General features: G+C 37.3%; 2 protein-coding genes across 3 annotated transcripts in view; one reads left to right on the top strand and one right to left on the bottom strand.

The window, feature by feature from the left end:
• hsf1 (heat shock transcription factor 1) overlaps nt 1-8,599 on the bottom strand; it is an 82,426-nt gene extending 73,827 nt beyond the window's left edge. The window contains exon 1 of one of the 2 annotated variants that reach the window (XM_028818106.2): nt 8,122-8,599. In XM_028818106.2, the coding sequence (XP_028673939.1) occupies nt 8,122-8,268 (147 nt within the window). In that variant the 5' untranslated portion in view covers nt 8,269-8,599. The remainder of the gene's footprint in view (nt 1-8,121) is intronic. The other variant, XM_028818107.2, reaches the window with a different exon arrangement.
• A 230-nt stretch (nt 8,600-8,829) lies between these two features.
• Nucleotides 8,830-27,987, top strand: part of bop1 (BOP1 ribosomal biogenesis factor) — a 171,909-nt gene continuing 152,751 nt past the window's right edge. The window contains exons 1-2 of the mRNA XM_028818103.2: nt 8,830-9,037; nt 9,252-9,503. Coding sequence (XP_028673936.2) covers nt 8,870-9,037; nt 9,252-9,503 — 420 coding nt within the window. The 5' untranslated portion in view covers nt 8,830-8,869. The remainder of the gene's footprint in view (nt 9,038-9,251; nt 9,504-27,987) is intronic.

The raw sequence follows: 27,987 nt of genomic DNA, 5'->3' as shown, positions 1-27,987 counted from the left end.
TCACTACAAACCAAGAGTGAGGGAGCTACCTACAACCACAAGCTCATTCAGGAAGTGGTCCCCTAAGGCAGAGCAGGCTCTGAGAAGCTGCTTTGGAACAACGGGCTGGGATATCCTGCAGGGGTCACGTAGTGAGAAAATTGAGGAGGTTGTTGACTGCACTACTGACTACATCAACTTCTGTATGGACATTGTAGTTCCAGTAAGAACTGTACACTGCTATGCTAACAACAAGCCATGGATTACAAGGGACATCAAGGGCCTTTTGAACCAGAAGAAAAGGGCTTTTAAAGGCGGTGATCAGCATGAGCTCAAGTGCGTGCAGAAGGAACTCCGAGTCCAGCTCAGGGCGGCGAAGGAGCAGTACAGGAGAAAACTGGAGCAAAAGTTGCAGAATAACAGCATGGAGGAAGGTCCAGATGGAGTATCGCCACGACTGCTGAAGGCCTGTGCGCTGGAGCTGGGGAGTCCTCTACAGCGCATCTTCAACCTGAGCCTGGAACAGGGGAGAGTCCCGAGGCTTTGGAAAACATCTTGCATCACCCCAGTCCCAAAGGTATCACATTCTAGTGAGCTGAATGACTTCAGGCCTGTCGCCCTGACGTCACATGTGATGAAGACCATGGAGCGGCTGCTGCTTCACCACCTGAGGCCACAGGTCCACCACACCCTTGACCCTCTGCAGTTTGCATACCAGGAGAAGGTGGGAGCGGAGGATGCCATCATCTACATGCTACACCAATCCCTTTCCCAAGCCGACAGAGATGGGAGTAGATTCATACCTGGTGGCATGGATCGTGAACTATCTTACAGAAAGACCTCAGTATGTGCGTCTCAGGAACTGCAGGTTTGACATTGTGGTCAGCAGCACAGGAGTGCCGCAAGGTACTGTACTTTCTCCAGTCTTGTTCAGCCTATATACATCGGACTTCCAATACAACTCGGAGTCCTGCCACGTGCAAAAGTTCGCTGACGACACTGCTGTTATGGGCTGCATCAGGAGTGGGCAGGAGAAGGAGTATAGGAACCTAATCAAGGACTTTGTTAAATAGTGCGACTCAAACCACCTACAACTGAACACCAGCAAAACCAAAGAGCTGGTGGTGGATTTTAGGAGGCCCAGGTCCCTAACGGACCCCGTGATCTTTAGATGTGACTGTGTGCAGAGGCTGCAGACCTATAAATACCTGGGAGAGCAGCTGGATGATAAACTGGACTGGACTGCCAATACTGATGCTCTGTGCAAGAGAGGACAGAGCCGACTATACTTCCTTAGAAGGCTGACGTCTTTCAACATCTGCAATAAGATGCTCCAGATGTTCGACCAGACGGTTGTGGCGAGCGCCCTGCCCTCTTCTACGCGGTGGTGTGCTGGGGAGGCAGCATACAGAAGAGGGACGCCGCACGCCTGGACAAACTGGTGAGGAAGGCAGGCTCTATTGTAGGCACAATGCTGGACAGTTTGACATCTGAGGCAGAGCAATGGGCGCTGAGCAGGCTCCTGTCAATCATGGAGAATCCATTGCATCCACTGAACAGTATCATCTCCAGACAGAGGAGCAGCTTCAGCGACAGACTGCTGTCACTGTCCTGCTCCACTAACAGACTGAGGAGATTGTTCCTCCCCCACACTATGCGACTCTGCAATTCCACCGGTTTTGGGGGGGGGGGGGGGGGGGGCGCGGGGGTTAACTGTAACATTATACAATGTTATTGACTGTTATACCTGCCTCGCACTCTCCACCTTGCACTTTTTAACTTGCACTGTGTTTTTATCACTCTTTAATATTGTTTTTATCAGTATGCTGCTGCCGGAGTATGTGAATTTCCCCTTGGGGATTAATAAAGTATCTATCTATCTACTTGACAGAACTTTAGATTTTTACACTACGGTACAGTAGGTTAGGTTTTTGTTCTTGCTTGTATGCTGCACAATTTACCTTACACTCTGAATAAATATACACTGCTCTGCTGTAACATTTGTGCCTTGTAGTTAGATTATGATTAGTATTTTATACCCTTTGGAATCGTATCTTTTTAAATTAAGTGTAAGTGTTTGTTTAATTTGCTCTCATTAGAATGGCTTTGTTGCTCTCTGTGCAATTTTTTTGTGCAAATCCTGTAAGGCCACTTTGAAATGGGTTTACTCATACTTGCACTGTCTGATCTCAGTAATACTTTGGTGATTTTAATGTTGTTGTGTTATTTTACTTCAGTTTTAAGTACATCAATACCACCTGTTTTCCTTAACTGTTGTTTTCATTAATTCATTAGTAAGGTACAGTTAATATCATTTTATCAAGATCAAACTAGATCAACAAGACTTTTACAAACACCTTTTTAAAGGATACAAAATATCATCAAATTATCATTATTGTCAATGTCCCAGAAAGTACTGATAATTTTTTGCCAAGATCACACACCCCTAGCCCAGAGGGGGGTAGGTAACGGTGGAGCTGTGTGCAAAGCGGAGATAACCTTCTGTTGTGGAGCAAGGGCAGATGTGTGCAAGTTTCCGAAGTCTGACCTGAACCGTGTATGACACTCTAGATTAGTACCCGTTCTTCCGAAGTGGACAAGAGGTTTCTTTTGTTTTCTTTAAATGCTCCAATTTAATTGATCTCTCTGGAAAGTGATTGAACATTTTTATGTGGCTCTTGTGCTTTAATAGTGTAATTTTAAATGTACTTATTAATCTCAAGACACTTGTTTTAAGAAGCACTGTAGGCACTTCATTTCTTTATTGTTAAAAATAACCACTCGGTAAACAGCTCTCAGCCCATTACTGTTTTTCCAGTGTTTTGATTTACAATATACAGGTCATTGGCTCAAACTCCAATAAATCTTTACACTGTGTTCCTTTCCTTTACCCCACTACAGCGGTTCATTATCATATAATAATCAAATTTCACATTATTCCAACTGATTACCTGTTTCAAATCAAAAGCTACACTTTCTGATAACATTGTGTTTTGCAATGACCATCAACAAAACCCAAATCATTAAGAAAAGCAGAAAAAAACAAGGAATTGACCTAATTCTGGAATGTTTTCCTCATGGACTACTGTTTATGGCATTTTCATGAGCATGTAGCTTTAGTGACCTATTATTATTGTTACTTATTATCCGACTGATGCCTTTATTCAAGTTGACTTACAACATCTGAGATACAATGTGTTACATTTCTATTGTTTTTGCAGTTGAAACACAGGTAGGTAAAGTGACTTGCACATGCACACAGTGTCAGTAGCAGAAACTGAATCCACAAACTCAACGTTTGAAGTCCTAGTCCACAACCTTGACCACTACATTATACTGTCTGCCAGAAAAGACTTTTTTTTTTGAAGATTTTCAAGTACCGCAACAGGAGACTTTGGCCAAAAGTTTTTTTTCAAGTCACGCCCTCCTCTCAACCATATTCAACCACACACAGGATAATCTCACCTCTCATTCGTGTGAATGCTTTTGACAGACACAGTTTCTGCTCTCAGCTCTTATAAATTTTAACATTTTCCTGACTTTAAGTTCCCAATTAAAGAAGACTTATTATGCCCAAATCTTATTGAAGAATTTCATCACGAATGGTTATCAACAGAAAAAAATGAGTACACAGGCAATCCTATCACCGAGAAACGAAGTCAAACGAATTAATGCCAAAAATGTTGATCGGTTACAAAGCAAATTGGTTAAATGCATACCAATAGACTATACTGAAACAGTTGGTGGTGATCATGGGAAGATGAAAACAACAACTTACAATATCCCGAAGAACATCTACAACCATTAACACTGTCCAGTCTTCCACCACACAAATTACTGTAGAAAGAAGGCTGTAGCCAACAAAGGTAATGTAGTACATCTTCTGAGGATAACATTACACAACAAAGGAGATCTTGATATGCCATTTGTATTAAAACATTAACAGTTTCATGTTAGAATAGCTTTTAAAAAGACAATTAACAAATCTCACAGCCAAACATTCGAAAAAGTCATTTTATTTAATAGAGAGAAAGAAACAAAATTCAATCACGGGAAGTTATACGTTGCGTTGTCACGGTGAAAGTTCAAATACAGAATCAAAATTCAATGCAATACTGAGGAAAATTTAATTCAAAAAGTTGTTTTTACTGAAGTTTTACAGTAAAAGTTTAAAAAGTATTTGTGTGTTAATTTCAAAGCCAAACAGAACGAAATTGTATTACGCAACAAATAACTCTAACACAACATGAAACATTTAAATTATGTTTTACTCTTTAATATGGTTAATTACTTGCTGTAATGTAAGAGTTCTATTATGCATATGTAACAATTCCCATGAAAATAAAAATCTGTTTAAATTGTACATCCGCATCCCCATACGCAAGCAACAAAACCGCAAAGAGGCTAGCGTGTAGCACAGGCACGGGGGTTGGCAAGTAAAGCGAGCAGGGCCCTAGTGTATGTGTATATATAAATAAACTAGAAATACTGCATGCAGAAGAAGTCTTATTTTGATACATAGTACTTCTGATACACCTGCTTTACTGACAGCACTATAACTGAATAACTTGTGACAAAAATTTCCCAAACGAAGCGGAGTAGCGCAGCTAGTTTACTATATAATGTAAAGCACTATAACTTTTCAGTGCTCAGTTAAACAGTGGTGCTACTCCTCTGTGTGTTCATTTACTCAACTTATTATAAACAGAAACTGATTTGTGGGGTGATGACTAAAGTGTAAGTTGAGGGATTTGGCTGGCTGTGGCAGACACTTTGATATGTGATCTGCATGAATGCAGCTGTGTGGCGCATTTTCCTTTGAGCTATATCACAAGAAGTGCTACTAAGCACAGCAATGACTGTGATTTTAATGTTTTTTTCCCTTAGATACCAGACCTTTTTGTTGTAGGTTTCTCCTACTGTTGCAGAAACCAGGTTAAAATTCAAGTCAGCCTATATGACTGCAAGTGAATTTGAACCACAGTTTTTGGGACAGGCTGTAATGCACAACAAAGTTAATGCTAGGGCTACTGGCAATTACTGCTGTCAATTATGCCAATTCTTCAATGACTATAAAGTTATATCATTTGTATTCATCAATATAAATAATTTAATGAATAAAGAATTGCAATTGTTTTAAATATATTGTATTCAGCTACATTATAAATTTTATTTAGTATCAAAAATTGTATCAAATTTCAATTATTTCATTGGTATTACAAAGAAATTTGCACTTTTGCTATCATAAGTGCCTTGAGCATGGGAAAGGCGCTATATAAATAAAATGTATTATTATTATTATTATTATCATGACAACCCTATACGGAAATTTGCTCAGATACAAGACATCACGAAGAAGGAAGATTATGTTGACATTTTGAAGGATGATATAAAGAATTCTGCTGCCAGAACCTGGCTTTAAGTTGCCATTGGGTCTTCAAGCAAAATGATGACCCGAAGCACACATCAAAGTTGGCCCATAACCTTTTAAAAGCACAACAAAATCAAGGTCCTAGACTGGCCTTCGGAAAGCGCCAATTCCAATTCAACTGAGAATGTTTGGCAGAAGCTCATGGTTAAGACTATGCTTGAAAAGGGTACATTATTGAATATTAGTTGTCAGAGGGCTAATAACTCTGGCCTTGTCATTTTGCTTTTTCTTGTTTCAACTCACTGCATTAGTAAAATACTTTCCTCACACTTGTTGGGGATTTTCTCGTTACTGTTTTGAAAGATATTCCCTTGATAATACCTTTGGTATTGGCCACTTCCTCGATACATGTACCATTGTTATTCCATTTATATTGAGGCACTAATAATTCCATCCTTAACAGTATGGCCGCGCTCCAAACTGGCAACAAGTGCTACATACAATTTATTTTTGTATAGCCAAAAATCACACAAGAAGTGCCGCACTGGGCTTTAACTGTCTCTTGACAGCCCCCCAGCCTGGACTCTCTAAGAAGACAAGAAAAAACTCCCAAAAAAACCTTTGTAGGAAGAAACCTTGGGAAAGGCAGTTCAAAAAGAGACCCCTTTCCAGGTAGGTTGGGCATGCAGTTGGTGTCAAAAAGAAGGGGGTCAATACAATACAATACACAGAACAGAATAAATCCTCAATACAGTGTACAAAAATTTTTTTTACAAGTACAGAGCAGAATTTAACAGTAGATGATATCACATAATATGATTTGGATTTGTTTAGAGTCCTAGAGACCTCAGCCATCAAGCTGCCTCCCCCATTTGGCCATTTCACAGCTGAAACAGCGCTGGGCCAGCCAATCCGATGAAAGGACCCCTCTACCCCACGATTCCTGCGATCCTCCATCAGGGATGACTTTACCTTAGGCAGGCAAAACAACTTGGCAGGTGGGCCAAACTTCCAAAGGGGATTGTATTTTGAAGGGACTGCTTTTCACAGAAAGCAGAAAAATAATTTTAAAGTTTCTGTGATCATGGCTAACAGCTCATCTTAATACAAGGCACAACAAAGCACACTGATCGGCCCTATACTCTTCTCTATCTATACTAACGGCTTGAGAGGGTCTGACAGCAACTTAAACTGTCAAATGTACAGATGATACCGCATTGACTGATACATCAAACAATGTGGCACATTTTGAGGAAGACGACGATGCAGCGGTGTTGCCAGGAGCAGAACCCCCAATTAAATGCAATGAAGACAAAAGATCTTCTCTGTGACTTTGGAAAGAATTCCAAACTAGTAAAATCACTGGTTCTTAATGGAAAACAAGCTGAGAAGAGAGTTAGTAGCTCTACATAACTGAAAACCATATTAAATAATAGCTTGACCTTTAATGAAAACACACATTATTTGTTTTACACAAAATACCAACAGCACAGCTGTTTATTAATTTATTAAGAAGGAAAATGAATATTTCAATTTGTGTCCTACAGAACTTTTACTGAGTGCACATCCTATTAAAAGTGTACAGACTTTATCTCATTTCTGGCCTAGTCTGTAGGATCGTCTGTAACTAATAAAAATAAACTTTGGAAAATAATCCAATTGACGACTAATTCCTGTGGACAATCACAAATAGGGCAGCATAACAAAACAGCAAAAAGTAAAGTGGATAAGATGGTAAAGTGTCAGACACACTACGAAAATATTTTTTTCTAAATATTATCTTCTGGGAGGCGACACATGCTGCCAAAATGTAAAACAAATAAAAGCAGAAATAGTTTTATGCTGATGGTAATTAAATTGTCAAACAGGCCACATAATTTTTTTTGAATAAACAACTATTCTAGAATTCTATTTATACATAAATAAATGTCATTAACTTGTATTTTACTGTTTGTCTTGTGCATGGGACTTACTTGGCCGACACCTTTATCCAAGGCAACTTGTAATATTTATGATACACTTTTTGTGTTTCTAATTGGAGCTCTGGCAGGTCAAGCGCCTAGCTCGTGGTCACACAGTGACAAGTAGCAGGATTTGAACCCACAGCCTCAGGGTCTGAAGTCCAAAGCCTTAACCACTAAACCACACTGTCTAGCCTTGTACATAGAAATATGCTCTTGATCAAAGCAAATTTCCACTTTTGGACAATAAAGGTACATTAATTGATCATTAATATTATTAATAACAATAATACTACAATTTATTTATATAGTGCCTTTCCTACGCTCAAAACAAGCCAAGATCATAAAACTGGCTGGTTCAAAATATTCGGATGACTACGCCCCAGATTATAACTGCAAACAACAACAGTATGTATTTACTGTATATAGCATGGTTTCATACAAATGATGTAGCTCAAAGTGCTTTACATGATGAAGAAAGAAAAAGTATAAAAATAAGATTAGGCAATATTAAGTAACAAAGAATAAAGTAAGGTCCAATGGCCCGGACGACAGGAAAAAAAAAACTCCAGGGGCTGAAGAAAAAAAAACAAAATCTGCAGGGGTTCCCAAGGCCAAACAGAAAGAGAAAGAGTTGGCTTCAGACCAATTCAATAAAACCAACGAACACGTGCCCAGCAGCCCTCGCCGACTCGATTCGAGAGTGCACAACCATGTAACATAACAGCCCGAAAGACCTTGGTTTGTTTGTGACGCACCTGACATTTTTCCCGTTTGACTTTCCCTCATTCAAGCGCATCCCCCACTCACCAGACTCCAGCAGATCATCGAGTCCGTCTCGGGGTCCTCCACTAAGGTCCACAGCTTCGTGAGAAAGGCAGGCACGTTACTACCACCTGTGTTTAAAATACCACCGGAGCTGGGAGCCAGTCCACCACTCTGCACATCCATATCCATTTAAAAAGGAAAAAAAAAAGTCCAAAGCAAAACTCCACGCCTGTGAACACGGGATACAGAAATGTGTAACAGAAAAAAAAAAACCGAACTACGCAACTGCCCCCAACAATGGCGCCCTCATTTGTGCACGTCCGATAACGCTTCTCTCTCTTTTCTGGGCCGTCTAACAGCAGAATTTAGTTATCAAGAGAAAAACTTCAAATAGACGCGCAAAACATTTTCTCAGCTCGACACTTTCAAGAACTGCGCACCAACGCAAGATTCCAAACGAACATGGTCGTCGCCATCTTTAGCCGTGACGTCACTACAAAGTACTTCAAATAGATTTTCTTCATTTTATTAAATAATGATATTAATATCTTTTTTACTTGTTTGTCACATTTTGGTTCTTAATATTTGAAATGGCGTAAAATAATACTTTTTTTTGAGTGGGACTGAAAGCTCCGCGAACGTGACCTTTAACCGTTGGTGGCTTTTAAACCAATTACTTATTGTGCAGTGGAAAATTCGAAAAATTTCACAAAAGTGCATGTTTAAATTATAAATTATTAAAAAAAATATATTCTAAAAAAGTCCGCTTTCTCCTTTTTATAACCGTGACATGATGAACTTTGACCTCAGTGTTCCACACGTGCTTTTTTTAATTTTTTGGTGTAGCATGCATGATAGCGAACTGGCGGAGAAAATGAGCAAAAAAGGGAAAAATAGCTCACGATCGGCAAAATTAAAACGGCCCATAACAGACACCCAAGCGGAGGAGGATGAGAAGGTCTGTATACTTGTTCCTTTAAACAGAATATTACTATTTATATTCATTCGTTATCCTTATAATTCAGTTTTTACTTTAGTCTTGTCATAAAGTGTTGGTGCACAAATAGGTTAGCACTTTAGATTTAATGTTATTTTTCTTTCTATGAAAATGTTTGTGTTAATTAAAACAAAGTTTTCATACACGTGTATATATTTATATATATATTCTTCAGTTCGCATGCTTTAGTGAGGAAACATCCCATGTTGACGAGGACAGTGATTTGTCAGACAGTGAAGAAAGTGTCTTCTCTGGACTTGAAGATTCTGGGAGCGACAGCGATGAGGAAAGTTTTCCAGAGTTGAAGTTGGAGTTGGATTCGGGTGAAGGAAGCTCCCGGGAGGATGAGCCCGATGGTAGCAGTGGAGGTGAAGGGGAGAAAGTGAAGAAAGACTTGAAGAAAAGCAAAAAGAAGCTACAACCAAAGGTGAGACATCTCATAATGAAATCTGTTAGGAGCGTGCAGAAATGCTTCCTTTATCTCTGTTGTATTTTTAAACTGGTCTGTATTCAGCGTTGATCTGATTTATACATTCGTATCTGTGTAGTAGTTCAAAATAACACAGGTGTGCATAATTGAGAAGGAGAAGGTTGGCAGTATGCCAAACTCTAAGAGCCATATGCAATAGTTAAGGTGGATGAAAACAAGCAGTCAAAAAACCGCTAGACAGTAGATACTTTGCATTGAGGGTTTCCAGTTGAACTCCATAGTTGGTCATGAATAACAGATGAGATTAAACTAAACTAAGGCCTTCTTTTTTTTTTACCTACTTGACAGCTGCAGCATAAATGTAATTTAGGTGCCCTACATTTTTTTTTCCTCAAGAAACGTTTTGTGCAGTGTGCGTCAGGTCAGCAGCCAATTGCATGTTGTTTGAGGCAGCTAAAGATACTGAAAAGTCACTTTGAAGTTGTGATTGTAAAGCCATTATAATTACAAAAGCAAACTCATAAATATGGCAGTTGTTTTCTTATGTGAGAGTGGAATCCAGTTTTTGCTTAATGTAATAGATGCTTAAGAGAGTTCTAATATCAAACATTTGTTAAGTTGGGGATCTAGGGTTCAAAATTGAACTGATTAGGAGCAAAATAACACTTTAGGGTGCTGGAGAAGTACAGTACTTAAAGATTTTCTCTTAACACAAGTTGAAATTCATTAGCAGAGCAGGAGGAAAAAACCTTCATTTTTTAGCACATCTCAAACAAAGAAAGAGACTAACATAGCAATTAGGGGTGCTCAGGTTTTCTTTTAGGACAGATAATCTATTGCCAATTTTGTGTTTATTAGAATTGGCCTATTCTGATACAAATTCTGATTTTTTTTCCTCCCCTCTTTACAGTAAGCTTCTGCATAACCAGCTGTGCAGAACCCTTATGTTCTTAATTAAAGATAGATAGATACTTTATTAATCCCAAGGGGAAATTCACATATTCCAGCAGCAGCATACTGATAAAAAAAAAAATATTAAATTAAAGAGTGATAAAAATGCAGGTATAACAGACAATAACTTTGAATAATGTTAACGTTTAACCCCCCCCACCCCCTGGTGGAATTGAAGAGTCGCATAGTGTGGGGAAGGAACGATCTCCTAAGCCTGTCAGTGGAGCAGGACAGTGACAGCAGTCTGTCGATGAAGCTGCTCTTCTGTCTGGAAATGATACTGTTAAGTGGATGCAGTGGGTTCTCCATGATTGACAGGAAGTGTCAATTTGGTATTTTTTGTAAAGTGGTATTTTTACAATTAAACAGCATACCATAGGTGTTAACCTTGTAATTTTTTATTAACAAAATGAAATTCTATAGGCTCGTTAAATCAATCAATCAATAAAATATCCTTATAATTGTCGTGTAATGGATTTCCACAATAGGCAAAATAAGGTGAGGCTTCCAAAAAGAAGCTAGGGAGCAGGCCAAGATCTGTGCTTGTCTGCCCAGGCCCCAAAAACGGGGAGCTTGCAAAATAACTAGTAATGCCAGAAAAGTAAAAATGAAACTGCCACAAGGAGGAGTGCCATTATCAGCCTCTGACATGGGCATGAAAAGGGCAGTAAAGCATCTTTATAATTCAGAAATGTATTTGTAAAATAGCAAAACGCAAAGAAAATCTCAAAATAATAAAAAGAAGCACAAAGTAGTTGCCTAAAAGGATATCCTAGGCAAACAGAGTTACCACACGCAGCCCAGTAATTAGAATCCTTAAAATGAAAAATACTTCTAAAAATGGATTATGAAAAAAAGACCCAACTGTAAAAAGTGATGAGATACTAACAATGAATGATCTCTACTCCCAAGCTGTCTCATTCATTTTCAGTGGTGATGTCAGTGTGGACCTACCTCCGGGGGCTCTGTCCACAAAGAACAAAGAGCATAATTTAAAGTAATAATACATAGTTATAACATTATATACAACAACAACAACATTTATTTATATAGCACATTTTCATACAAAAAGTAGCTCAAAGTGCTTTACATAATGAAGAAAAGAAAAATAAAAGGCAAAATACAAAATTAAAATAAGATAACATTAGTTAACATAGAAAAGGAGTAAGGTCCGATGGCCAGGGTGGACAGAAAAAACAAAAAAAAACTCCAGATGGCTGGAGAAAAAAACAAAATCTGCAGGGGTTCCAGGCCACGAGACCGCCCAGTCCCCCCTGGGCATTCTACCTAACATAAATGAAAATAGTCCTCTTTGTAGTTAGGGTTCTCACGGAGTCACTTGATGCTGATGGTCATACAGACTTCTGGCTTTTAATCCATCCATCATTGTTGGAACATCATGGAGCTTTGGGTAGCGCCACCACCAAAAGGACACCGGAAAAGGAAACAGAAGAGAGAGTAGGGGTTAGTACAGATTTTGAATGAATATTTATTATAATGAATTGGATATGCGTGAACTAATTTCTCTGCATCTTTCGATGATATAAGAGGTCTAACTTTTGCTATGTTTCTTAATTGAAAAAATGCTGTCCTAGTGATCTGATTAATATGTGATTTAAAATTCAGATTACAGTCAATGGTTACCCCTAAGCTTTTTACCTCCATTTTGACTTTTAATCCTAATGCATCCAGTTTATTTCTAATAGCCTCATTGTATCCATTATTGCCAATCACTAAGATTTCGGTTTTCTCTTTATTTAATTTGAGAAAGTTACTATTCATCCATTCTGAGATACAGGTTAGACATTGTGTTAGCGAATCAAGAGATTCGGGGTCATCGGGTGCTATTGATAAATACAGCTGTGTGTCATCATATATGAAATCATCAAAAAAAACAAAGATTAAAAAAAACTCAAAAGTAACAATAGCACAATATATACAGTTGCAACCCTTTATATAACAAAGATACAAACTTTAATAAAATGCTTGTACAAAATATTTATCCATACTACATATTGCTTAAAAATACTTGACAAAATTATATGGCAAAATGATGTTTATCAAGAAGATACAATGCCAAAATGCTAAACAACTGAAAGGGACAAATTGAATAATTTAGGAAGAAAGTGTTCCGTGTCTTTGTTGAGCTGAATCCTATTGAAATATGACAGCAAGACATGAAGAGGGCTACTTTTGCAAGACATCTTTTTTCCAGGGTTTCTTGGGTTTTTTTTTTTCTTCATGTACCACATGCCAGGAACTGAAATTTTTGAAAGGACCGTTTTTTTTTCCTGTTATGTTTTTCAGTACTGAACTCTCATTGGGTAAAACTACAGATGATTATTAGGTGTCTGTCTGTCTTATGTTTTCTTATGCATGCTTAATGCTTGACAATGTGTCTTTTTTAAAGTATCAACAACATTCATAGATAAAATGTTAGGCTTTGTCAAGGCAAGTCAGACTGTTTGAAATGAAACACTGGGAGTGTCAAAGTTGTGAATTCACAGGAGTGTGCCATAACTGACCCCAGCTTACTAAGATTTAATTAAATGAAGTCTGTGACTTAAAATCACTGGAAAAATCCATTTGTAGCATGAAGAGGTCTCAAGGTAACAAAGTAAACAAGAAAAAAATCAAACTTTTTTGCATTGTTCTATTGAATTGAAATATGTAAAATTATGGCAAAATATAAAGATTTCTGTGTTTCCCATAATTATAAATCTAATACTACTGTACCTTTCTGAATAAAGAGAGAGAGAGGATCAGTTACAGCTAAAATAATCAATAGAATATCGGTTTGGAACAAAAATCTACAAGCATGGTGGGCAACCTCGACTGAACTAGAGGGAAAAAAAATGGATCTAACTAGTATTTACAACTGTTTGAGTTCATTGTCAAATTTATTTATTAAAAATATTTGTAGAGACATGGAAGAGGAAAAGTGAAAGACTGACAATTACCAATCATTCCTGGTTCACAACTCCTGAACATGGCAGAATGAAAACACTAAGAAGCAATAAAATTAAATAAGTTTCACGGTTGATAAATACATACTTTTGAGTGGTTGAGTTGGAATAAAAACTTGTAACTACTGTGGCCCTTCAGGACTGAACTTTTAGACCCTTGCATTATGGTAACAATTTTTAGTAAGTATTCCTTGCTCTGCTCCTGATCACCTCCTCTCTTACTCAACACTTCGTCAAACTCAGTCCCTTTCCAGTCCAATGTTTTGGTGGTCACTATATAAGGCTTGCTTTCAAATTCAATTTTTATTTCAGCCTAGAGAGACCAGATTCTGGTAATTTTTTAATATCATATGCCCTGTAATGTGTGACCAGTCTGGTGCATCACTACTCTCAGTCTGAAGGTTGTTGAACTTTTTACATAGCTAAGGATTATTATGGATCATGGTGGGTTAGACTTTTTTTTTGTTTGTTTGTTTTTTCTCACATTCAGACCTTTAGTAAAATAAATGTGATTGTAGCATGGAATATTTTAACAAGTGACTGCTGACTGTTGATGGTCTGCTGGATCTTTTGACTTCAGCAAATTTGTCCCCAGACTAAAGCATTTAAGTACTGCTGAATTTTATGAAGCCAGTTTTCTTTTGATTGAATAAAGATATTGCTTATTAACCTCCTTAGCATTAGAGCCAAGCATTACTCTGGCTGTGAAAACAGTGTTAAAAGCATTAGTTCCAAGTGTGACTCGGAAAACTGTATAGATATGTCTCCTGTAAGTGTTAGACCCAATGATTACTCGTGCTGTAAAAGTGCTAACAGTGTTAGTCCCGAGCATTTTTCAGCCAACGGTATAATAGGCATGCCTTACGTAAGCATCTGGCCCAAGCTTTACTTGGGCATCTTCTCAGAGCCTCACAATAGTGTCTTGTAAGAAACCGTTTTTCAGCAGCCCAGGTGTTGCATGCTTTTGACAGTGATATAATCAGTGATGTTGAGGAGCCTCTCATCAGCAGTGATGATGAAGTGAAGCTGTCTTCAGGCTCAGGCATTGAGACTGAAACGGACGGTGAAACCAAAAGTGATTCTGATGAATTTGAAAGTGACACTTGGCGTTTGGGTTTCTTTTGACCCTGCTTCAAATAAACCAGCACCACCTTGTTTTGATTTTGTGTGGCAGGTAGAAATAAAAGTGAACATTGACAGCCAAGGTCCACTTACTTACTTGCTTGAAGTTATTTCTTGATGATGATGTAATCAAAAGAATTGTTGTTGAGATGAGCTGTTATGCTGAACAATGTTGGGTAAATGACCACACACCTTAACAGTTTTCCTCTTGAAAGATATACCATACAAAAGACCTGTTTTGAGAGTATATACTGTATTAGCATAATCATTTATTATTCAATTCATATTATTATTTTTTGTATCATTGTTATACTTACACTTCTGACTTGGTACTTTTAGTGTATATAGCATGTATGTACTGTATGTATGTGTGTAGAATTCTGTTCAAAGTTTTGATTTACTTGATCATATTTGTTTGCTAGCTTTTGGTTAGTGTTATTCATGCAGTACCATGCATATGATCTTGTATTCATAAAGGTAAGTTTTCAGGTACTTCATTTTTTAATTTCATTTTAACCACATTTCCTAAAATGAACAATAATAATAATAATGTGAATTTCCCCTTGGGATTAATAAAGTATCTATCTATCCATCTATCTATCTAATATAGAAGTTATTCAATAAACGAAAAGGTTTATTTGTGATCCCCCGCCCAGTTTATCTCCTCTGTTAGCTTTTGACAGTATCTTAAAATATTTCATTTGTTGTTTATAGTCCTCCAGTGACCATTACAATGAGCTGATTATTTATTGTATCAACACTTGGGGTTGAGTTTGAATTATAGATGAGTTCATTCTTGGCATCCGTTTAAGATTTTAAACACCAATTCAAAATAATCACCTGCAGTTATGTAGTGTTTTTTGAAACACATTGCCTTTCCTCATTCTGCCAAACAGATACAGTGTTTTGAAAGGCTTTGACTAAATGTTCTTTATTTTCAGTGTAAAATATTTAACTGCAGCCATGTATTTCCCCCTGAACTGTAAGACTGGCCTATATGCTATTTATGAGTATACTGTATGATTTTACCATAAAATGGGTTATCTTTAGAAAAAAGATTTTCTAGGCAGCGTAAGCACTCAATATGGAAGTTCACTTAAACAGAACAATTTTGATATATGAGCATCTTGAGTCTGTTACCTAATTTATCTTTCCATTCTCTAACTCGCTTAATCCAATGTAGTGTCATAGCCGTACCTAGCAGAAGAAAAGACAAAGTTTCATTACCAGCTTGATAATATGATTGGCAAGGTTATATTTATAGTTATATAATGAAAGCAGTTTATTTAGTGCTCTTAAAGTGTATTTTCAAAGATCCATTAGATTTGTTTATCGTTCAGTTGCTTATTGGCTTCTGGAAAAATATATCTTTAAGGAGATATTAAATTACTTGCATTGATCAATAGATGGTATCGATCAAAAAGCAATTTGTTTAAATGTAAAAACTACTGATCAGGTTTTTTAGGTCAGATCGCCAATTTTGACTAGCAACAAAATAAAACATTATAGACTTTGTCATGGCCAGCAAAACCTAAGAATCCAATTGTAAATGTTGGGGTGCCAGCCTGGCAACTCCGTTTAAGTTTATAGCATCACATATGTGTTGTGGCTCACCACAGAAAGAAGAGTCAGCCAATCCAGCCTTTCTTAATAAAAAAAAAATCAGCAACAGTAAGTGATATAACTTTAAATATGTCTGCTTTGGGTAGCTCAGGAACTCCTTCCGCTTTCTGGTACATCAGTGGTAGTCAACCTGGTCCCTACCGCCCACTAGTGGGCGTTCCAGCTTTCATGGTGGGTGGTAGCGTAGCAACCAAACGGCGCTGCGATTACATACTATTGTCGCCCAAAAACTAGCAGTTCATCGTTTTATTACCCCGTAGACAAAGAAGTCCATATTTCGACACTTCTTTCTATGACAGAAACTGCCGGACAATGGAGACACCGACACCAATTAACTCATATTTCCGTCTCGATTCCCGGATTTTAAGGTAATAGGGTGACATTCTAGGAACCATAATTGGACTGCCAAAACTAGCCGATGTCTCGCTTCTTCGCCCCGATTGCAAAGAAGTGATGCCATTGGCCAACAAAGCATCCAAATGACAAGGACAAGCCCATTGAATATTTTCAGGAAATATATAAAAAATTTCAAAATCGTTCAACTATCATTGCATCTTTTAAGAAACAACATACAACGAACGAAGATGGATGAATTGCCACTTATCGCATTTCACAATTAATTGCAAAAAGTGGTAAAAGCTATAATATTGGAGAAACTGTAATAATACCCTCTATAAAAGAATTTATGTCAACAGTAATATATCAGGATATACAGTAATCCCTCCTCCATCGCGGGGGTTGCGTTCCAGACCCCCCCGCAAAGGGTGAAAATCCGCGAAGTAGAAACCATATGTTTATAATGTATGCTTATTTTTATATTGTCATGCTTGGGTCACAGATTTGCACAGAAACGCAGGATGTTGTAGAGAGACAGGAACGTTATTGAAACACTGCAAACAAACATTTGTCTCTTTTTCAAAAGTTTAAACTGTGCTCCATGACAAGACAGAGATGACAGTTCCTTCTCACAATTAAAAGAATGCAAACATATCTTCCTCTTCAAAGGAGTGCCCGTCAGAGAGAGAGAGAAAAAAGCAAACAGTCAAAAATCAATAGTCTTGTTTGGCTTTTAAGTATGCGAAGCACCGCCGGACAAAGTAGCTGCGAGGAAGGGAGCAAGCATTTTTCAGTATTTTTTAGAGGAGCGTCCGTATCCTCTAGGCCAGTATGCGAACAGCCCCTCTGCTCACACCCCCACCGTCAGAGCGAGAGAGAGAGTGAGAGAGGAAAGCAAACAATCAAAAACCAGTACGTGCTGTTTGATCTTTTAAGTATGCGAAGCACCATGCGGGAAGCATATCGCTTGCAAAGCAGCCACCTGTAAGCCCAGCAAAGAAGGGAGCACTGTGAAGGTAATCTTTCAGCGTTTTTTGAGGAGCGGCCGTGTCCTCTAGGGGTGCGAACAGCCCCTGTGCTCACGATATATTTGAGGAGTTTTATATAATACATAATACGCGCTGTGGTTGGGTAGCTTCTCAGCCATCTGCCAGTAGCGTCCCTTGTATGAAATCAACTGAGGAAGCGTGTACCAGAAATTAAAAGACCCATTGTCTGCAGAAATCCGCGAACCAGCAAAAAATCTGCGATACATATCTAAATATGCTTACATATAAAATCCGCGATAGAGTGAAACCGCGAAAGTCGAAGCGCGATATAGCGAGGGATTACTGTATCTCAAATTTTAAAAACGTTGCCCCAAAGCGATAGCACAGTAAAGCGACGAATTGATGAAATGGCAGTTAATGTTGAAAACAAACTTATAAGTATTCTCCAAAACTCTTCATTTTCCATGCAATTGGACGAATCTACCATTGCAGATAATGATGCTTTATTGATGGCATATGTACGCTATTTTGATGAAAACAATATATTACGAGAAGAAATGCTATTCGCAATAAATCTCATCACAGATACAAAAGGATTATCTATATTTAATACTGTGAGAACATACTTTACAAAAAATAATATTCCTTTGAATAATATTGTTGCATGCGCTACTGATGGAGCACCATCAATGGTAGGTCGCTATTGTGGATTTGTTGCTTATTTGAAGCAGGAAGTGCCAAATGTTTTATGTATTCATTGTGTGGTGCACAGACAACATCTTCTAGGAAAACATCTAAGTACAAGTCTCCATTCATCATTAACTATAATAATTCGAGCCGTAAACAAGATCAAATCCAATGCAAAGAATGATAGAATGTTTTGGCAGCTTTGCCAGGACAATAATGAAGATTTTATTAAGTTACTTTTGCACACAGAAGTTCAGTGGCTGTCAAAGGGTACATCTTTGGCTAGATTTGTAGCATTATATGATCGTGTCATACAATTTTTTGAAAGTAATAATGAGACCAATCTGTGTCAACAGCTAAAAACAGTAAAGAATGATGCCTTTTACTTGGCAGATATTTTCAAGAGATTTAACGATGTCAATTTGCAGCTTCAAGGAGCTAATAAAACTCTTATAGGTTGCCAAAGTATTGTGCTATTATTTATTGACAAACTTGAACAACTTCGTCATAATCTATTGAAGAGAGAATTTCATCAGTTTCCTCAATTATCATCTATAAAAGATGATGTAACTCCAGAGGATATTGACAGATTCAGTAGCCACCTCAACGAACTTAAATTGGACATGGAAAAACGATTTGAAGATATTTTGAAATTGAAGGTATATGACTGGATGAAAAATCCTTTTACCGCAAATATTGAAGAGGCTGATACAACTTGCCAAGAAGAACTGTTAGAAATTAGATATGATGAAGAAAGTAAACATAAATTCGACAGTGGTGGATATGAAAACCTATGGCAAAATAAAAAAAATGCCGGTCTTATATCCAAATATGTGGAAAATGGTATTCAGTTTATTGATACCTTTCCCTACCTCATATCTTGTGGAATCAGGATTTAGTGCTGTTAATCATATTATGACCAAAGAAAGGAACCGCCTGAATATTTCCAAAAGGGGAGACCTTCGTTTGTTCCTCACAAAAATTGAACCAGATATTCAATATTTAGTTTCCCAGCATCAGCCTCAGGGATCCCACTAATAATTCAATTAACTAACGTAATTTCTATGTATGCAAAGTATAAATAAAAAGATAGATTTAACTATAGTAAGTTGTCTTATAAAGATTTATTCTGCCAAACTTAGCAAAAATCCGACATAAAGTACTTGGTAAGTAATTATTATTGTATGCTTTAACTTGCTGTAACTCTGCTTTATAAATTTTATAAAGTAAAGTTACTTCCCTACTTTATAAATCACTCTGCGTTTGTTAATGACCTGCTTTATAAGATGAGGCCGACTACTTGTGTACTGGACCCCATCCCCACCACACTACTTAAATCCTGCCTTCATGCCATAATCCCGACTGTTACAACAATAATAAACTCATCCCTTGACACTGGCTCTGTGCCGCTCACTTTTAAAATTGCTTCTGTAACCCCAACGTTAAAAAAGTCTGGCCTTGATGCTGACAATCTTAACAATTTCCGGCCTATTTCCCACTTACCTTTCCTGTCAAAAGTTCTTGAGCGTGTTGTAGCTTCCCAACTCACCAATTACCTAACCTCTAATAATTTGATGGAACCCTTTCAGTCTGGTTTCAGGGCGCGGCACAGCTGTGAAACTGCTCTGCTACGGGTAACCAATGATTTGCTTATGGCAGCAGACTCTGGACAAACCAGCATATTAATTCTGTTAGACCTCAGTGCAGCATTTGACACTGTCAGACATGACATCCTACTGTTCAGAATGGAGAACATGCTGGGTATCTCTGGCACTGCCCTCCAGTGGTTCAAGTCCTATCTGACTGATAGGCAAGAGTTTGTTAGTCTTGGCAACAGTAGATCCAGCTCGGCGCCAGTCACACAAGGAGTCCCTCAGGGCTCTGTCCTCGGTCCTCTGCTTTTCTGTATTTATATGCTTCCCCTTGGCCATATTATCCGTAGTTATGGATTGGGTTATCATTTTTATGCAGATGATACACAGCTCTACTTCAATGTTAAAAGTGGAACTTCATCAGAGCTTTCTCAGCTCACAACCTGCCTTAGTGAAATTAAAACCTGGATGGAGCAGAACTCTTTAAAATTAAATTGCAATAAAACTGAACTCCTGCAAATTGGGACTAAAATGCAACTTAATAAAATGAGCTCCTTCCCAGTCCATCTTGGCAGTGATCTCATCAGACCTGCCTCTACTGTAAAAAATCTTGGTGTCATTTTTGATTCCTCCCTCACTTATTCCGCCCACATAAATCACATTAAGAAACTTTCTTACTTTCACCTCCGTAACATATCCCGTGTTCGCTCCTTCCTCTCCTTCTCTAATGCTGAGAAACTTGTCCATGCTTTTATCACATCCCGCATCGATTATTGTAATTCCCTACTGGCAGGTGCCCCTTCTAATCTTATATCACAGCTCCAGCTTATTCAAAACTCAGCTGCAAGAGTCCTTACTCGAGCCAACAGCAGCGAGCACATCACTCCCATCCTGCTCCGCCTTCACTGGCTCCCTGTGTCCTACAGAATCGAATATAAAATCCTACTAATAACCTACAAAGCTTTAAATAACCTCGCGCCAAACTACATCAGTGACCTTCTCCATCACTATGTGCCTGCCCGCCCACTAAGGTCCTCTGATTCTGGTAATCTTGTTGTGCCCGTCACTAATCTACACTCCATGGGTGACAGGGCCTTCAGCTGTATAGCGCCCAGATTCTGGAATGACCTACCAAAATTAATCAGGTCAGCTGACTCCATGAATTCTTTTAAAAAACAACTCAAAACTCATCTGTTCAGGAAGGCTTTTAGCTCTACTTGACTTTATTACCTTTCTCTCAGTTTACTTCTCTGTCAAGATGTTCATGTAACCTGTATGTGTGTGCGAGACCATCAATTATGTTGTCTGTTTTTTTTTCAGAATTTACTGTCTTAATCTTCTTTGTTTATTTATCTGGTTTGTACAATGCTATATACTGTATATTCTGCCGTTCTTTATTTATTCTGTAAGTGCCTTGAGCATGGGAAAGGCGCTATATAAATAAAATGTATTATTATTATTATTATTATTATTATTACTGTGGAACTGGTGGGCGGTTAGAAAATTTTACTTCTAACAGAGATACAAAAGTGGACAGTAGGTATAAAAAGGTTGACTACCCCTGTGGTACATGATCATAGTACTAGGGTGTTGTACCATGTTAGCCATTATGGTTGTAATAAGAAGTCAAGCAAAATGAAACCTTTTATTGGCTAACTAAAAAGAGTACAATATACAAGCTCTCAAGGCAACTCTGGCCGCTTCTTCAGACAAGATGTAATACAGAGACTGGAATTCCCTGTGTTTATATGAACACTAGGACAGACACAGCATTGGAATACCTTTTAAGTTAGACATCTTTGATGTAAATAAAATTAATAGATCTCCCCAGGCTAATATTCATTTAGCAAGAGAGGAGAAAATGTATAGTTAAGATCTTTTAATAAGATAACTGTTCAAAAAGCCTTTTGTTTTTCCATACAATGTGGATCTGTAGTCAGGTTGTCTGGGTTAGTCATAGAGATGTAAACAATCCTCATATCTTGGTATAAAACAGTGACATCTTCTTAATTAAATGCAAAAAAGAAAATCCCAAAAGGCATCTTGGTAAGGAATCCAACTATACACCCGGTCCCCAGGAATAGGGTCAGGTGCCAAGGTTCTTCTCAGTATTGTGACTGGAACAGCGTGAATGTTTAGCAACATCTCCTCCTCCTGGTCTGGGTTAGAATTGTTTAACTTTTATTAAGCCCTGAAGGTGATCCCTAGGTGCATATGCGTGACAGCTTACTCTTTAGTGATCATAAAATAAAACCTTTTACTAAAATAAATAAAATCCCTTAAATATTTTTTACTAATGATGTACAAAATTTTTTTTTCATAATACGAGGGGAGACCCAAAAATAACTGGAATTTTGTTGTTGTTAGGTTATTTATTTATTTCCGGTTATTTTTGGGTCCCCCCTCGTATATACATCTGGCATATGCAAGCATAATTACAGAAATGCTTAAAATAGTGTAAAAAGCTTGTCTTAATTGGAATACAGTTCTGATGAAATAAAATATCCATAAGATGTTTACTATAGAAGAGACAAGGCAAACAGGCTTAACAAGTTTACAGCCTATTGGTTCTTAAGCTAACAAGTCTATTGCTTACTCAGCAGCATGGGTGGATTCTGATTTATCAATATACATATCTCTGTTTTTTTAAGATGATGCATTCCTGTTATAATTACAAATACAAGCTGATGTACAGGCAGAAGCTTGCTTGCTTTCCAGACTGGCACATGGAGCATTCTTATAGATTAAAAGACAACATTTAAAAAGTCTAAATTAATAAGTGCAATTCTTTAATTTCAATGAAAGGTATCGGTCAATGTTTTTTTTTTTTGTTTTTTTTTATTAGTCCACTATGGGTGTGTAGACAACTTTTAATTCCAATCTCTAACTTCAGCAGAGCAACATATTCATCTGCCTTTCCTTTCCCTGAACTTCAGATTCTTAGTTCTTATTTAATTACTCTACTTTCTTTAATGTGAAAGCCAATATTTCAGGCTTTTTTCACCTAAGCTCAGGCCAGCTCCATTTATTTTACAGACTGTCTTCCACCCATCAGAGTGCATGCATCCTTCCTCAAGTATCGTAATTCTTTGCATAGAGGATCATTGCAAATTCCTTACCATAAAGATTAGAAAACCAGAGTCTGAAAAAAGAAGAAGATAGTGAAGTTATCAATAACATTTAGAGGATTAAACTCGCATTGAAACCATTGTACCAATTAATACATTTCATTGTATAGTTGTCCATGCTTTGTCATTGTCTATGTGGAGTTTGTGTGTTTTCCTTGTGTATGAATGTGTTTCCTCCCACATCCCCAAAGGTTTGCTTGGTTCGTTAAGTCAAGCTTCTTAATTGATCAGTGTGGGTGTATGTGTCTGAGAAAGTGGCCACTGGGATAATCTTTTGCCTTTTATACCCTGGAACTTGACTAATCAGGGTTAAGAAAGTATGAATATTCATATATTCATAGTCATTATTTGTTTTCATAAAGGACAATTAGCCTAAAACAGCGTACACATTAACAACTATACACTTGAATACCAATGAAGCCATTAATGATATAACATCACAGCAAAGATATTTTTAAGCCAAACACATTTGGGTCTACGTGATGGTGGAGTGTATGGCAAAATTATAAATACATTCTACTTGAAGTGCACACATGGCATTGCAAGTCTTTTATGTTTTATTTTACAGATTTCTTACTTGTTTATTATCAGTGGGGAAATTCAGTATTTTTGTTTTCTTCTTCTCTTTTCTGAACTGCCAAGTCTTCACATTTCATGATTTCTGCTACATTTTAGTCAAAGTTTATGACTAGAACATAATTACCTTCATCGTTTTGCATGCTGCATTTCTACAAAACTACTTTCGGGAAATGTTGTATGACTCTTAATGGTAGTGTATAAATCCAGTATACAGTACACCCCCAAAATTCACGGGGGTTATGTTTCTAGAGCACCTGCGAATTGTGAAAAACCGCGACTTTTGGATGTGGTTAAAAAATGCCTTTTAAATGCCTATTTTTATAGTTTAAAACCTAAATGCAGTATGCCCCCAAAGCACTTTAATTTCGTTGCAAACTCAGCTTAATACATTAATACATTACCTAAAAAATTACCTTAATACATTACCTAAAAACAGAATGTAAAGGTAAAACCCGTATACTGTACAGTACTGTACTGCTATGTCTCCTGCGGTGCTAGAATGTAAAATACCGATGTTACCGTTATGTGTACTGTAATTAATGCAAGCACGTTTTCTTTGGTATGTGCTGTCGTTTTCTTTGTTATAAGTAGAGTAAATACATCATAATTTCATTTAATTAAAATACAGTAAAATGTACGGGTACTCACCAGTGATGAATGATATTGATGATGATGAAGTAGCTGTGCAGTACGATGCAGAGGATTTAAAACTCCTCGGGAGGCGCCTCTTCTTCAGGCGTCGTATCTTTGGATGGGTCTTCTTCTGGTGGGGTTTCGTGCTGGCTTTTCTTTATAGGTTTCAGGAACATTGTGATGGGAAGTTTCTACATTGTCTCCTGTAGCGAACTGCTGGTACAATCCGTGCTTTCTCCCGGATGATGTTACCGTCCAAGGGGATGTTCTTCTTCCAGTAGTTGGTGATCCACAATGCCAAGGCAGATTCCATCCTGACGATATTTTTATTCCTTACGGTCGTTACCTTTTTGGCACTATCACAGAAACTTGCAGATACGGTACTCCAGATTGCTACTTCGTTCTTCTTTACGTAGCATGTGGTGCTTTCATTGATGCCATAGTGGCGCGCTACTGCAGCGTAACTTTTTAGTTCCCAGAGCAAATCCAGTAGTTCAACCTTCTCCTGGAGTGTTTTAAACTTCTTCTGGCGCTTAGGCTCGGTGCCAGAAGCCTTAGAAGGTGCAGGGCGATTCGGCGACATCTTGTGTGTTCAAGAATAACAAAATGAATATAATAACAAAATGGAAAACACGAGGACACTCAGCTGGAGTCGCGTCACAGGGCAGCAGTCAATCAGCAGCGAGGAGAAATGAATAACGTTCTTGGATTGGCTACTTTCACCATCCCAAACCGCGTTTTCCTCTACGGTTCCTTCCTGTTTTCTCTACAGTGCAGTATTGCCACGATATAGGCCATAAATTGCGGAGGATATTTGCAGTTTCCGCTAACAATTATTAGTTAGGTTCTAATGAAAAATCCGCAAACAACTGAGGCTGCGAACCCGCGGGGATCTACTGTACCATTTTTGTTTCAGTTTGATCATTTGTTAGTTGTAATATTTTTCATTAGTTTTGCTGCTATTTTGATTCCCACACACATTGCCATTTTTTTTGGTTTAGTGCTATGCTGTTGTTAAGCAACTCTTGCCATTGCTTTTACATGACCTCATAGAAGAGAATTTTTAAGGTGGAGATGTTCTAATCCCTTGGTCCTAAGACTTTGAGTGGAGTTTACAAAGACTCTTATGATGTTAGGTCCCTATTTAAGAGAGTACAAGTTACTGAACTTCTTCATTAATTTTTCAACTTTAATTCTTGATTGTATTGTTTGTCTACCTACATGTTGACCACTGCTTATTTTTGTCTTTTTTTTTTTTTTTTTTTTTTTTATTGTTTATTCCCTGTTCAGTTTGCCTCTAGATTTCCTTTTTCACAATGCAGTAGAGCAGTGATTTCCAAACTTGGTCCTGGGGACCCACTGTGGCTGCAGGTTTTTGTTCCAACCAGATTCACAATCGGTGATAATAATTGATAACAACTGATCTAATTTAATTAGCTGGTCTTTTTTACTCTTATTCAGCATTCAGAAGAAGACAACTGTATGGTTTTTACATTTATAAGACATTTTGAAATATTTCAGTTTTTTTCTAAAGCTGTAAATGCTTAACTCTCTTTTGTTGTTTTCCTATTTTCTCCTTTTCCTATGTAGTTTTCTTCCTTCATTTAACCCTAATAGTGGTAATTAACAACCAGCATAGCAGACACCCAGAATGATGAAAGCTGCAACGACTTCAATGTCATATCTGGTAATCAGTAAATAATCAATTAAATAACTGGAACACATGGAAAAGCAGAATGAAAGTTAGGTTGAAAATACTGATAACTTAAAAAAGTACATATTCCCCATATAATTGCATTTTACATTTTAATAAAAATCTACCAAACTTAGTTAATTTCTACATTGACTCCAAAACACAGAAACTGGGAAATAATGACAGCCATAGTAGTTCCCCAGGACAGAGTTTGGGAACCACTGTAGTAGAGCCTAGAGTGTATTGCTTGATTTTTATCACTAAATGGCAGCAAAGTCCAAACAATTAATTCAGTCTTGCACATTTCATGCATCCTTTTTTGTTAACAGTATACTGGCCACCACTTCTTCAAGAGAAATGCTCTCCAGACATTGTTTTACGTATTGTTGATGACTTGGATAGTGTGCTTTCAGAAAAGAATTTTGAGCTGCCATAAAGAAGAAAGTAGCATTGAGTGTGCTGCTGCATTAATCCTAGTGTGAGTGAGAGGCATAGCACCATTACTCCAATAAGTCTCTTCTTTTTAGGTTCACACATTACAGTTGTACTGACAAGTTGTTTAATTTTTACAGGTTTATCAAGACACATTTTAATCAGTTTAGAATTTAAAATTATGCCACTTGTCTGAGTTAATTGTTCTTCGACCCTGCACTGGTTTTACTGTTACTCATGATCAGTGAAGTCATGTGTGTAAAGTGTCACAATGCAATTAATCAATATTTTTATGTGATATTGATTAGTTGTTACAGCCCCAGTCAGTTAGCTAAAATTACTTTTAATAGATATTTAAGTGCTCTTATCAAAGTTAATCTTGAACCTGATGCAACATATAAGCTGTATGAATGGATACTTTTTGATCAAGTCATTTCTTGTATTTTCTTCGTTGTGTATGGAAATAAATTAGTGACTAGCTTGATGGGGACAGCAAATAAGAACAATCCTTCTTGTTGCACATCATAATCAAAATGCTTTTAGTTTATTATTAATATTGTTATTATTATTCTTTACATAAGCTGAATCATTTGGGCTAGAGTTTTATTGTTAGGTTCAAAATATAATTTGCTTACTGTTGTGAATAAATAACCCTGTTTTGACTATTTCCCATTCAGAAATTACATTACCCTGGGAAGTTGTTTTCTTCCTTAGAGATATGTTGCATATTACATTTGGATAAAATTTGATTGTAGTTCAGGGGTGATCTTGTGAATTCTAGAAAGAAGCATTTTTTTTCTATTTGCTGAAATTTTGGAAAGAATCACATTGTTCAATAAGGAAAGGAATTTGTGGGAAGCACATTATTTTAGCTTTTTGGAGGAATAGGGGGTGTGAAGTGTTTGACACCTGGTATAGTTTTTTTAGGAAGGTTACTTTGTCTAGATTTGTGCTTTCGGAACATAGACAAATCAAAAATATTTACTTCTGAACTCATACTAGTGAAACTGGCAATAATGAACGTCTTACATTTTTTTTCTAATTTACTTAAAATAGCAGCAGTTTTTGTGTGTACGTATATAAAGTGTTTGGATACATACAGTATATCACTTTTGTTTATTACAATACAAAATTCCTACTTAAATCACCGGAAACCTATAGGGGCCAATGCTGGACAACACCAAACAATACCAAAAATATCTCCCTTGTGTTGCATATTCCACGTGTCAAATCATCCAGTCATATTCTCATAATGTGCAAAATGCATGGTTAAATTTTGTAAAATATTTTTAGTCCACATATTCATATTTTGAATTATATATACTGTATATGTATAAGTCTTAACTGACTTTAAGTTATTCAGTGTCCAATGTAGAGAGAGGTTGTGAGCATGCACTGACGGTGCATCCTGCACACGACGAACCACCTGGTGTTGTGTGTGTGTGTGTGGGTTTTTTTTTTTGTTTTTTTTTTAAATATGGTGGCTGGAGTGCCAATCCTGCCACCAACCCCCAAGTTTTCTGTGTAATGTTGGGGACCTGCTTGCAGGACTGGATGCAGATTAACATCATACCCAGGAAGCTGGGAAATTACTTTAATTGCTAAAACTGCTATGTTTGAAATGTAGAATTTATGGAATACAACTGATGTTGCTGACCAAGATTTTTTTTAATCTAGTTTTTGGTTACTTGATATTCAAATTTGTTTCATTACATCCTGTTATTAGACAACAAAGGAGATGCCAATATCC

This window comes from Erpetoichthys calabaricus, chromosome 13 (assembly GCF_900747795.2).
Source record: "Erpetoichthys calabaricus chromosome 13, fErpCal1.3, whole genome shotgun sequence".
NCBI lineage: Eukaryota > Metazoa > Chordata > Cladistia > Polypteriformes > Polypteridae > Erpetoichthys > Erpetoichthys calabaricus.
Note: the sequence above shows the minus strand (reverse complement) of the source record. Positions and strands in the feature narration are given on the sequence as shown.